The sequence below is a fragment of the Metopolophium dirhodum genome, chromosome 6 (genome assembly GCF_019925205.1).
Source record: "Metopolophium dirhodum isolate CAU chromosome 6, ASM1992520v1, whole genome shotgun sequence".
NCBI lineage: Eukaryota > Metazoa > Arthropoda > Insecta > Hemiptera > Aphididae > Metopolophium > Metopolophium dirhodum.
In genome coordinates this window covers 32,836,763-32,851,769 of record NC_083565.1, presented here as the reverse complement: position 1 = coordinate 32,851,769, position 15,007 = coordinate 32,836,763, and the positions used below count along the sequence as shown (strand labels likewise).

General features: G+C 30.9%; 1 protein-coding gene across 1 annotated transcript; it reads left to right on the top strand.

Moving 5' to 3' along the window:
• The first annotated feature begins 10,447 nt into the window (after positions 1 to 10,447).
• On the top strand, positions 10,448 to 10,795 carry LOC132947701 (general transcription factor II-I repeat domain-containing protein 2-like). Its single transcript, XM_061017959.1, has one exon. It carries the CDS (start codon positions 10,448 to 10,450, stop codon positions 10,793 to 10,795), a length of 348 nt encoding a protein of 115 aa, XP_060873942.1.
• The last annotated feature ends 4,212 nt before the right edge of the window (positions 10,796 to 15,007 follow it).

Here is a 15,007-nt window from a genome sequence, read left to right as displayed (position 1 = left end):
TGGGTGGGTTGACCCCTTTCAACTCTAACTTCGAAAAAACTGCACTTGTAACTACGTTTTTACGACCGTGCACCTGATAATAATATATATGTAGTAGTATATTACCACGTGGGTACAATCATATTATATAAGTAACAAAGACAACCGTCTAATCACAGATTATAAACTCCATCATATTGTTATCAATTATTAATATTTATTATTATTTAGACATTTTCTGTGATATGAAATTAAGAACATTTTTGTTTTATATAATTACTACCTGCTAAAATTATTAAATATTTTTGAAAACTGTATTGAACGCATAAACAAAAAAAAACGATATTTGGGGGGATAAAGATGAGCCCAGAGATCGAGACCCCCCCCCCCCCGTGCTTGGCGCTATGTTATTGTCATCCGAATATAACAAAGTTTCGATAGCTATAACGATCTGATATTCTATAGGTCCCTTATTGAAGAACGCAAGTGGATTCAGTTAGAAAGTACAGTATATAGTTTTTTATTTTTGTTTTTTAAACAGGTAACAGGCACTGAAAATAAAATATTTTGAATTGATTTGAATTGAATTATTTTTGGAAGAAAATAGTAGTAAAATGTGGTCAATTTGTAAATCTAATTTTAAGAAAAATGTCGATGAAGAGGTAAGTCTAATAGTAAGCCTAAGTCTAGTTGGTGGAAAGTTACGTCAAATCGTAGGTATAGTTTAAATAACACAACAGTTCATTTTGGAGACAAAGAGATAATACCTTTTTTCAACCCGTTTTCTTTCTGGGAATCTCCTGACATAGGTATAGGTACCCACGTAAATCTCAAATTATTTACCATCCGTGTAATTTTAATAATTTTTTTCACGCGCGTTCAACCTGCTGTCGTAAATTTTTTCATATTTCATCTGTCAGGAATTTCTGTCACACTCTGTGTTAACGTTTTACGCATACATAATATACACACGATAGGTAAGTACCTATACCAATTTGCGTGCGCTGCGCCGAACGCACTTGACAGATCAATTATGAACACTTTTCAATCATTTTTCATCAATGCGTTTTCATATTTTCCGTCTCGACTCTCGATTTATTAACATTATATTATTATAATGTGCAAAGCGATTTCGGTAAACGCGCGGTACATTAGAGGGATGGAAATTGTATTTTGAAAAAAAATCGGACTGTCGAAATCGCATAGGTCGCCATTATTAGAATATAATGATACAGCATATTATTATGTTTAATCGGTACCATGGTACATGTTATTACCGCGTGCGCATAGTGATGGTAGTAATAATGATGCAAAAAAAAAAATAAAAAAATAGATAAACGTAAATAATTACAGAACCAAGTAAATACTATAGGTATAGTAAATATTGAGTAGATAATTAAATAAGTAAACAAAAAGTTATCGAATTAAAACATTTATGTGCAGAGTAGTGCAACAGGTGTGCAAATTAATAATGATATACTGCAAGTGCGTCCTTAGACACATTTTTCGCAGTTCTTCCGTCTTCGACCATTCTAGACCATGGTTCTACATAATAATTCATATTATGTTTTAGAAAAAATTGTTTTATTTCTAATAAATATTGTCAACGATTGACCGCTCTTAGTCGAATGCAAAATACATACAGGACGACAGGAAGACCTGTCAAATGAAATAAATTTTGCGCTAATCAATATTTATTATTTTTATTATTTTTAATACAGAAAATAAAAATCTGTAAGGTATAATTTTATTTCGAAGAATTCAAAATGGTCAATTTGTAAATATGGTTTTTAGAAAAATGTTGATGGCAAAAACATTAATTACTGTAGTTTAATTTTTACAATATTTTGAAATCTCATTATTTTTGTTAAGTAAAGTTGATCATGAGAATTTTTAAATAAGTACTTTTTGAAATCTAAATATTAACGTAAAATGTATGTTTTTGTGCTGGATACATGTCTTTTGTTTGTAACCGATTTTTTGTAAGGGTTTCGTTGTCACGGGAAAACATATTTTTGAATAACATATTTTCCTTGTAGAGGAAAATTAGTGAGTAGCGTTTTTTTTTTTTAAAAAGTTATAACTTTTCAAATTAATCAGTCTAATTAGAGTAAATTTACATAAAAAATAAGCCACTTGACTCAGATAAATGTTTTTACAAAAGCAATTTAATTTGTCATGTCTTCCCGTTACGTCCTGTATACTAAAACGACGATTGCAGTAGTACTTAATCCATAATAATGTTTTATACTTTATTCAATAATATTCACCAATCAAAGTGTATCGGTTCTATATGTATATACGCACATTCGTTTTGTGAATATTTCTTAATATTGTTATGATATGACTAATCCGAAAACGATTCCATTAGTGACGACGATTTGAACGCGCACGTGAATATAAAAACCTCGTAAATTTGAAACTTTTAAGTACCCAACAAAATAGTAGTACCTACGTATACCTATAACCGTGCCCAACGATGTGGGGACGTACAAAATAATAAAATGTGTTTATGTCATAATATCATTATTTTATACTTTCGTTTTAATTGATATCGCTCAACTGTTTAGTCATCCTTGGGCGATTAGAAATATTTTTTATTGAAAACTACAATCACCATACATTTTCGTGATTACTATAATGATTCGTGCAATGGATATAATACGTGTGGTCCTAAATAATTGTCGTGCACGTAATTACAGTATGACATGTATTGTTACTTAAAAAACCGATAAATTCTGTGCGCATTGCGTTCGCCATTCGAATATTTTTTCGTCTCATCTCTTGTCGTGCCACGTTCAGTATTAATAACGCGTATGATGCATATAGTATTGTGAAGATAACTAATAATATATGGGTGGGTACTTGAACTAATTTCAATTAAAATTAATTTTTATCCGGAATACCATATACGCAGAACGTAAATGGTGGGTGGGTTAGGAATAATATCATATTAAAAAAAGCGGGTAAGTGGATGTCGCTCTGCTGTACAGTAGGTTACGAGTGGGTCGACGTATATAATGGATCGTATTAAACTTGAATTCAATGATATTATAATATCATTGTATATGAAAAAACGATTCCGAGTGGAGACGGTTTGTCAGTCTGGACATTTTATATTGTTATTATTAGGGCTGGGATTTTAATGACCTAAAAAATCCCAAAAAATGTCCTAAAAAAAATGCTTTTATGACCTAAAAACTCTAAATAATGCCCTAAAAAAAAAATGCTTTTATGATCTAAAAATTGTTTTTTTTAATAATTTAAAAAAAACTGAATTATCAAAAAAAATTAATTAGAAACGGTGTTAACGACGACAAAACTCGTACTGAACGTCGAACGAAATCATCGGACGTTGATTTTACCGATTTAAGATTATTTAACAGGAAATGCGGGTAGAGGTTACTCAAACCTTGTCCGATAATAATATAATACGAATTACGAGTACCTACCTACTTATAATCTGTTATATTTATTTAAAAACCATGTTGGTGTAAAAATCTGAAAATAAAATTTCAAATTCATACTTGGTTTTCAAAACTCAAAAAATGCTCCAAAAACTCTAAAATGCCCTAAAAAGTTAAGAAAATGACCTAAAAACTAAATATGCAAAAAAATGCAAAAAAATGCAAAATAAACTTTCTTATTCTCATTCAAATGTACATAAAACAAATTTGTGACAAGACGAGCATTGCACAGTAAGCTTAGGAAAACAATGCAAAGTGCATCGAAATCCCAGCCCTAGTTATTATAATATAATATAGCCTGTAAGTTGAATTGATATTATAATATTATTATTTTTTATTCGTATCTATGGTGATGAGCAACGCGTTAGTAATCAAACATTATATTTGGAAAACAACCCTAAGGTAATAATGACCTTAGGCAATGACTTAGTTTCAAAAAACCAGAAAAAAAAAAATTAAAAAATAGTACAAAATACAAATATCCAAACCAAGGTAGATTGATCAAACGACAATATTATTGCTTCTCGCTTTCTAAAAAATCGATATTCCGTCATAGATATTGTAGTTTGTCAGTCTAGATTTTTTATACCGCTATTATTTATTATGGCCTGTAAGTTGAATTAATATTATAATTTTTTATTCGTCGCTACAACGGCGATGGACAAAGCGTTGGAAATTAAAATCCCATTTTCAGCGGTTTTTCGTAATTTTTCGGTGGTTTTTCCCGTGTCATTAAATAACAATGATTGATAAAATCGAAAAACGACCACTATAAAGTAACATCTCGATCCGATTTGCTAAAAGACAACGTTCTAAATGTCGAAATCGAAGCACTCCTTCTGGTAGAAATTTTGTATACGGGATAAAAAAAAAAAAAACAAACACCATATTATAAAACCACTAGCTCCGCTCTGCAGAATCTAAAACATATAATTGTATGATTTGTATGAGAACAATAATTAATGGTAACACGAGTTTTTTTTAACGTAGGCTCCTCCTAATACTTTTAGTGTGCCGACTAATAAATCGCAATGTTTTTGAAAATCAATGAAACCACTATGTCGTATAATGTAGCAGGAAATTGAACCGGTCCATAATATTATGGTTTAATAATTACTTTAGCAATTAGTACGGACTACCCGACTGGATGATAATTATTTCAAACAGCTTACAAGTTTCTTGTTAGCGAGTTTAGTCCGTCCCACGCGAAGGTTGGCTAACTATAGTTGCAGGTTAACATCCCACACGAAAAGTTTGTGTTTTTTTTCTACTACCCATAGAATATTTTAATATTTGTGATAAAAAAAAAAAAAAAGATTTAAAATCGAATGGCATAAAAAAAATCTAATCTCAGTTACTATGAACGTTTCAATTTATTTCAAAATTAATATAAACTAAACCGATTCCGAGTGTCCAATTACGCGGCTGTTATAAATAATCCATCTCGTAAAAATAATTGAACACTGCACGTAGCGTAGTGCATAATAACTACCTATATGGGGCTATACGTTCGTAATATCAATTATTATTTTATACATATTATTCAGAACAATAATAATTCGACTCAACATGTAATATATATTTTATTAAGCACTAGCTGGACACGGCGATGCTTTGCTATTGCTAGGTTTTTGGGATTTTGCGAGCAGTATATTGTTGGGTAGACCCCCCATGGTGATTACGTGAGTGTATAGTTTGACCAAGTATTTTGACTAAGACGTACTTTTAAGCAAGGCTGGGCAAGTTAATAATTTTTTTTAACTCAGTTAAGGTAAGTTAATATGCATCAATAACAAAAAGTTAAAAGTTAAAAGTTAATTTAACTATAGGTGAACTCAGTTAAGTTAAAAGTTAATACACACTTTTTGTTAACTTTTTATTAAGTTAAAAAAAAGTTAATTTGTTTATACAACGCTTTACGCTAGCGTACTTCATTTTTTTCCAACCCAAAACTAAATTATAGGATATAGTGTTTATATACAGTACTTCCATATAAGTTAGATTCGAACGATATAAATTTTTAACTTAAAACAATTTTCGATACATATTTTTTGACATGTAAACAAAATAGACTGAAATAGTGAAATATTATAAAATTAAAAACAAAATAAATTAACTTAACTTACTTCTTAAAATGAAAACTTAACTCGTTAATTTCACGTTAATTAAGAAAGAAATTTAGTAAGTTAACAGTTAAGTTAATGAAAAGACAAAAGTATAACTAGTTAAGTTAAAAAGTTAAAATTAAATTAACTTTTTAACTTAACTTTAACTTTTTAACTCGTTAATGCCCAGCCTTGCTTTTAAGTATCAACAAATACACAAAAAATTGGTCCACCGCGGCTCGAACCCGATACATTCTGTTCTAAAATACACAGGCTTATCGCATATTAACGATAGTAACAATTATTAAAAGTCAAAACCAATAGCAACCATTTATAAGCAACAATAATAATGATCTCAAAATTCCTGTTTGACAACGCGTCTCCGGGTTGGACCACTTATTTACCATTTTTCGAGACAAAATTTCGAGCCTATTTCTTCTTTCCCGAGGTTCGATCTATTTCTGTACCAAATGTCATCGCAATCGGATGAACGGTTTAGGAATGCACAAAGGACATAGTCAGACGCGAACGTTTTTTTGTCTTATAGATAGGCATAAAAAACACATTTTATTACGATGGTAACGACAGTTATAATCAGGGCTCGGATTTATATGTATTTATATAACCAAAGTATGTATTTATACAACAAAAATATGTACATAAATATGTGCTAAAGAATTCAAAATATGTATTAAAATAAAATGAAATAACATTTGTTTATGACAAAATATGTAAAAATATGTAAAATCAAATATTATAGCTGGTTTTATCAAAAATTTTGTGAAACAAATGCCGAAATTAGTTTATCATGTCGCAGAGAAAATATGTATTTACATATTATATATCCAAGCCCTAGTTATAATAATTGTTGTCGAAATATTAATAATACTTATTATAATATGTTCGTGAACATTTTTCGTTGTGAAAATTACAAAAAGTCGAAAATTATGAAAATTTTATAATTTCTCATATTAATTTCTTATCGAACAAATCCTTTGATATTAGATTCTGAGCGGAGCGATGAATGTATTGATTTTACAATGATGTGTGTTTTTTTATTTTTTTTTTTATTTTTGTGTCTGTGTACACGATTAATAGTTGAAATAATGCTTCGATTTTCAACTTCAGTATCTTGTTCGATGGGAAAGTGAATCTAGATGGTACTTTTGGGAGGTCAAAACTTAAAATTCTCAATAGTTTTCAAAAGCACCCGGAAAAACAAAATAAAAATTAAGGAAAAACGGGAATTTTTACGCAAAATCGGTTTTTGACAAAATAATTATATGGTTTTATTTTATTCTTTTCCTTTATCGATCATAATATCAGCAAACGCATAAACATTATAAGATTAACAAAAAAACAAACAAGTTTAACTGGTAAAGCTCACACTGTTAAAACCTTAGACCTTTCTGTGAAATAAAATTAAGAATATATAATATAGATATAGTATATTATTATTATTGTTTTAAATCGAGTCGTTTATTATTAATTGTAAAATAATTAAATGTTTATTATTAATTGTAAAATACTTAAATGTTAAACCTGTACTGTATTGTTTACACAAAAGGATCTTTACCCGTTTATTATACAAATAAATAAAAAAATAAATAAAAATTACCTGTAATACCATTTACCCATTTTATTATTACACTATTAAACATAATTTAGGCAATCCAAAATCCAAATTAATTTGTCTCAGTAATATAACTGTACATTTTTTTTTATCTATTGTTAACAATGCGTATTTTTACTTCAGTTGAGACGTTTTCCTATGTTTATTGATTATTCCATTTTTTGATATATTTATTGTTTGAGTTTTTTTACCACAGTTGTTCTACACTAACTGATTTTTTTATGAGTAGGTAGTGATTACTATTATTACGAATTAAATTGTATCTAGTTTTACCACAAGACCATAATATTATGTCAGAACTATTTACAATTTATTTATTTAACACGTAGGTAGGTATTTTAATTTTAGTTCATATCCACAGTCGTTTCATTCTTAATTAAACAATAAACATTTAACTAACATGATACTAACTGTACGAAATTAATTACGTATAATAAATCAAATTTCCAGAAAGTTTCGATGAAAAACAAATGTTCAATCGAAAATGTTCAATCTTACATGTCTACCCATGCGTCTAAATTGTATAAACAAAATAAAATACATTGTTGTAAGAATCTAAATCATAATTTTGAAAACAGTTAATGTCTATAATTATTAAATAGAATTGTTTTCAAAGTTTCAATTTTCAATATTACTGAGTTTTAACCAATGTGCTATGATGTCCTTACAAACTTTAAATCAATGTCTGTAACGAATAATAGGAATCAATGCATTATATCAGTGGTGGCCAAACTTTTTTTACCTCAGGCCAGAAAAAAAAAAAATTTTTACCGCGGGCCATAAAAACTTTTTTTTACTTTTAAGTAATCAGAATTTTAGGTATAGGTATATAATTTCATATTTAACGACGTTTTTATTGTACTTAATAATTTTAATGTCTTTATTTAATACTTAACTTAATAATTACTACAAATGAAAAAAAATGAAATCGGCTTACATTTCCAAATATTATTTTTAAATAAATTATTAACTACACATACAAAAATAAATATAAAATATACAAAATATCGTTTTACACTTACAAAACATATTTTAAAATATATAAATTTGACTGATCACGACTGATCACGATGGCTGTAGAAACTACAATGTAGATAAAATTGGTCGCGCAACGAGCACAGCAATATTACTCGTTGTAGGTACCTACATTGTTGTTTCTACGAAAATAAGATAAGATACGATAATGCTATTTTATAATATGTTTATAGAATGTATACAGTATTTTTAATTTTTTTTTTTTTTTCGTAAATGTAAAATATTATAGTTTTTTCGCGGGCCAGATATTAAATGATGGCGGGCCGGAGTTGGCCCGCGGGCCGTAGTTTGGCCACCACTGCATTATATGATATTATAGCTAATATCTATATATATATAACTGAAATCAAGCAATAGAGGAAATCATTGTTACGGTTTGGCTTCGAAATTCCTTATCCAATTATTGTCATGCAGTTTTTTTTAAATGAAAGAGGATATCACGGAACAGGTTTTAGGCATAAATTAAGTCCGATAATTAGTTATCTATACATATAATATCCAAATACCACTGATTCACTGATTGCTGTATCTCAAAAACTACTCAACGTACGGACTTGACATTTGGAATAGAGGTACTTCTCATATTTTCACCGTGCAATAAGAAAGGATTTTCAAAAATGCTGCGTTTTAGTGGAGTAATTAACGATTATAATTATTCACTGCCAATACGTGAAAATCCACCTGTGTATAATATTATATTGGTTGCTATTGGTTAATCGGGCATATTTGTTGATTTGTATTATTGTCTTTTGTCAAATAAGATAAATAAGATCTAATAAGTAGTTCCAGAGCTTAGTCTGTATAGTTATAGCCTGTGTATTTATATAGTTAGTTGGTAGATTAGACCTCTGGGAAGAAGATAGGTTAACATTTACAAAGGGTACAATTTATAATTAGGTCCAAATACATTTTTTTTTGTCAATCCAAATGGTTGCGATTCGTTACGTCATATTATATTAATATTATAATATTGAAAGAAATATGGTAATATACATTTTGTACAAATATGTTTATTAAAAATACAAACCTTTGGCCTGGACAACGGCGTATAATTAGAGAGCGGATTTTTAGGATTTTGCATAACAATATAATCATTGACTTTATGCGGCTCAACGGGGGTAAAAAATCTGGACGACTTATCCGGTAAAAAAAAAAAAAATGTATTTTGCATATCAAGCATATTTTGGAGATTAAAGAGTATCCAGCCTACATTTCTTATTTGAGATTATATTATTGTATTATAATATGTACATGAAAAATCATATATTTTGTTCATTTATCGAGTTGAAAATATTTCGTCGCACGAAAAAATAACGTATTAACTTCAATTAATAAGTTAACTGTAAGTTTCCGTATAACTTTTCACTTAACTGTGTTGTAAAAAAAAAAAAAATTAGGATAACTATTAACCATAGACCTTTTCAAATATTTTCCATCAATTTAACTTAACCCAATTAGTAATTATATCATCAACTCGCCCAGGGTTTGCCTTAACGGTTCCGTATTCTCTTGTTCGATAATTTTTTCCTCGAAAACTGCAGTTATACTACTATTAACATATACCTAATGAATTCTGATTTTACCGCTACCTTTATATTATATATTTATATATCTAAGCTCACGCGCGCGCGTATACCATCACCGGAACCGTCCCCGGAAGTACCTACCTCCGTATAGTAGGTAGCTTAGGTATAATAACATAACCATTATACTTATTTGAACACGGCAAACGGCACATCGCGTATATCCTACAATATGTAATGCGTATAATAATAACAATATAATGGTCGGCGATCGACAGTTTGGTCACGTCTCGTCGGGCAAAGAAAAACTACCGATATAATATAATATAGACCTGCAGGGATGGGCAACTGGCGGCCCGCGTACCTTTTTTATCTGGCCCGCGCTACATTTTCAAATTGCTTCACATATAATTTCAGCGGTTATCTGTGTTTTATTTTATTACATTTTCCGATACAAACAATATCTCAAATAATAGGCTTTTTAGATGGATTCAGAAAAAAATTGGAACTGTTTAAAAATGTATTTGTTGAAAATAAATTAATACATTTTCCGTGTTGTGGAGTTATAAAACAAGAATTTGATAATGAATTTAATTTTGAACATTGCACTACCCACATCGATGAATTAATTGTTTTGAGTTCAAAAGACGATTTGAAGAAGTTGAACTTATGCGTCCTCAAATAAATGTTATTTAATAATCCTATATGGCAGTTGAAATTGAAAAGCAAGATCCTTCACTTCAATTAGAATTATGTGAGTTACTAACAGATCCATTTTTATCTGCAAAAGAAATTGATGTGTCATTTTGGAAATTATTACCATTTGAAAAATATCCAATTCTAAGAGATTTCGCATTAAAAATGTTATCTATGTTTGGAACCACATACATATGCGAATGTACATTTTCGAACATGAAACATATTAAATCGAAGGAAAGAAATCGTTTAACAGATGAAACCTTGGGACATTTACTAAGAGTTTCAACTACAGAAATAGAAGTGGATTTTACTAAACTGTCTATTGAAACACCTCATCCTCAAGTATCACATTAAATAATAATAATTGTAAATATAAATAAATAAAGATAAAAAATAAATGTTAGTAAATTTGAAGGACCTTCCTTTTTTTTTTTTTTTGATTTCTCCTATGCACTGCGGCCCGCTAGATTTTAAAGTACTTAAAAGTGGCCCGCTAGTTACTTTGAGTTGCCCATCCCTGATATAGACGATTATGATGATGATGATAATAATATAATAAATAGCTCTCCGGACACCAAAATATACCCGCATGTAACACACGACGATGTAATCCGCGCCCTCAAAACGAAATTTTATATCCTCTGGCAGAACCAATGGGAAAAACAAACCAAAGACAAATAAAACCATCAACTAAAAAATGGCCGGACCCTCCAGTCAAGCTTACACGACACGAAGAGACCATGGTCACCAGAGTACGCACCGGACATACCAGAATCACGCGATCCTATCTGCTATGCGCGAGGAGCTCGAACCCGGGTGCGAAACATGCAACCGTGAACTCACTGTAAATCACATATTCCCAGAATGCCCCATTTACCACAACGCCAGAACAAAAGCAAACATAAACACCACCTCACTCGAAGACGCACTCGGACCAGGACAAGAAAAAACCATGACAAATTTCATCAAGACGGCCGACCTCACAACGAACACATAAGACAGCGGATCGACGGAGCCACATTATAGCATTTAACATCCAAATTATATTTATAAATTATTAATGTGAAAAAACCAAATTTCCCATAACTTAATGTTACCACCAGTCGTGTAAACCATAGTAGGCTAATAACCTTTGTATTCGAAGCCTTAAATTAAATTAAAAAAAAAAAAATAATAATAATAATATAATATAATATGTATGTTGACAAAACGACGAACACAATAATCAACGTCGGCAGACATAATTATATCACATTATAATAATTATTATTATTACACATTGTGCGGGCATCGCACTATTTTCTATAGGTTTTCAGCTAAACGTTTTTTCCGCGTAAAATTGCGTGACCGACGTTTTTTTAAGGCGCCATTATCTTGACTATGTATAATTTGTACACCATGTTTTAAAAAAATTCGTTAGTAGGGTTGTGCTGCAGGGAGATTTTACAAGCACGCTCACTCCCGTGTTTCTCTTTATTTATTCGAATTTCTGATAATTTTTTTGTAGGTAAAACTGAACAGTGTCCTGTGGCGATACAAACTTCTATTTTTCAAATGAAAACCCCTCTTTTTACTGCGACTTATTTAGCGGACGATTTTCTCGGAAATGTCAACGACGCATCTAAACAGAATTTTAAAATTCTAACGAGTAGCTTCTGAGTTATTCGAATGTTTGTGCTAAGGATAATAATCCTCAAAAATGGTTTTATAAAAATTAAAACTAGTATGTAATACTAGTGCCGGGTTGCACAAAACGTTTAATGAATCAATTTAATGAGCTAATGGTCCCTCAAACAAGATTTAGTGGCCCACATTGGTCCATTAAATTTTTAGTGAACCATTAAATTAAATAAATTGTATATGCGACCCAGCATTAATGTAGTATTTATTTTACTTTGATAATTTTTACAATTTATTTATATTGATTGAGCAATATAGTAATTATACTAACTTTTTCAAATCGCGTCTAAGGCCTACTTAACCCATTACCATAGACATAGAATTGTCCTAAGTACACAAAGTTATAGAACTCAAAAACTACTCGCTCAAATTACGAAGATCAAATAAAGTGCAAAAAAAAAAAATGCACGCGGCTTTTTAAAGAGACTTTCCCGGTGTAATTTGTAGACCGCGCGTATTTAAAAAAAAAATCGCGAGCAGCGGGGAAAGAAAAACTACTTAACTGCCCATACCAATAACCTATACCTATAACCCAGACGATATTGTACCGACAAATTGTATATTATATACATTTAACGTGCTGCAGACATAATGACATTGCATTATAATTATTATTATTATTCATCAAGAACGTTTCGTTTATTGTCTAATAGGTTTTCCGCTAAACGTTTTTCCTTCCAAAAAATGTGCGACTCAGGAGTGTCGCCAGTGGGTGGTTCCTCCACTATAGTATATCTTCTGGCAGTAACCTTCATGTAGTTATCATTTAAGCTAGTATTATACGAAATTTGTTTTGATCGTTTAACTCAAATAAAGAACAACAAAAAAAAAACGAGCTGCTTTTTAAAAAGACTTTTCCAATATATTTTGCGGGGAAAGAAAAACTACTCAACTACCTATACCGACACGGACCATATTATATCGACAAATTGCATATTATATACGTGCTGCAGACATATTAATGTAATAATATACATTGCGATTGTTATTATACTATTGATTATGCGCGTGTCGTTCATTTTCAACAGGTTTTCCGCTAAACGCTTTTCCTTCCAAAAAATGTGCGACTCAGGAGTGTCGCCAGTGGGTGGTTCATGTAGTTATCATTTAAGCAATTATTATACGAAATTTGTTTTGATCGTTTAACTCAAATAAAGAACAAAAAAAAAAAAATAGAGGCTTTTTTAAAGTGACTTTTCCAGTATATTTTGCGGGGAAAGAAAAACTACTCAACTACCTATACCAAAACGGACGATATTATATACGTTTAATGTGCTGCAGACATATTAATGTAATAATATACATTGTGATTATTATTAAACTATTGATTATGCGTGTTCCCTTTTCCACAGATTTTCCACTAAACGTTTTTCCTGCTAAAAATTTGCGACTCAGGAGTGTCACCAATGGGCGGCTTCTCTACCATGTATCTTCTGGCAGTAACATTCGTGTCCTAATCATTTAAGTTATTATTATACAAAATTTTTATATGTCATTTAACTCAAATAAAAAACGAGCTGCTTTTTAAAAAGACTTTTAAAGTATATTTTGTGGAGAAAGAAAAACTAATCAACTACCTATACCGACAGGGGTCATATAATATACATTTAACGTGCTGCAGACATATTAATATAATAATATACATTGTGATTATTATTATTAAACTATTGACTATGCGCGCGTCGTTCATTTTCCACAGGTTTTCCGCTGAACGCTTTTCTTTCCAAAAAATTTGCGACTCAATAGTGTCTACTATAATTCTATTTCGGTATATTTCTCTACCGACACGGACCACATTATATCGACGAATTGTATATTATAATATACGTGCTGCAGACATATTAATATAATAATATACATTGTGATTATTATTGAACTATTGATTTTCCACAGGTTTTCCGCTAAACGCTTTTCCTGCCGAATAATGTGAGCGGCGTTTTTTAAAAGACTCTATTGTACGGTATTACATTATTATTTCGTAGCCAGCGCGTATTTAAAAAAACTCGCGTCTTATGTTTACACGAGCGGCGGCGGCCGCGCTTTGTTATTATTATTATTATAATATTTCTACCATCGCGTTGTTACGATATAATATCACAGTACCTATCCCCCCCCCCCCCTCCGAACAATAATAATACTATCACTATTATCGCATTGTACACACGCGCTTTTGTCTACCGGTCAAGTGCCTGTATGTAGTGCCATACCGCAATCCGCGATGATAATAATAGCTGGACGTGCCGGTCTCTCTATGCGATGATGAATCGCCGAGAGACGAGCACGCCGTATACGCATACATGCGTTTGTTTAGGGATATACCACAGCCATTCGATGATGTTTTTTTTTTCTTCCGTCGCTCTGTAACCATTTTTCGGGCGTACAGAACAAATACGCGTGAGAAAATCTCGATCACGATCGTATTTTTTGTGCCCGCGCCACTATCTGCTAATACGTGCGCACTCTCGTTACGGACGGACGAAAAAAAAAATCTAAACGCATATTTTACACAGACAGGTAAATTAATTCGTACCCACACATATTCATTATACGACCTGTTGCTGTACGTGCAGTATAGCAGGCCGTATATAGTGTAAACCATATTGCGTTTTGAGCGTCCGAAAACCGATCGTGTGATGTTTTGTCTATGTTTCAATTTTTTTTGTTTTCATTCACATTTCGCCTATAATACCTATATTATACTCGAACACACGTCAAAACATTATATTTTTTCCACGGGAAATCAGTTCCCGACGCCGTCTTATACGCGGTGTTGTGCATTTATTCCAAATCTGAATTTTTTTTAAATATTTAGTACTTCATAAAGAGTGAGGATAGACATTTTTATTTTTAAAACGAGACCCATCACCTTTCTAGTGTAAATTATTT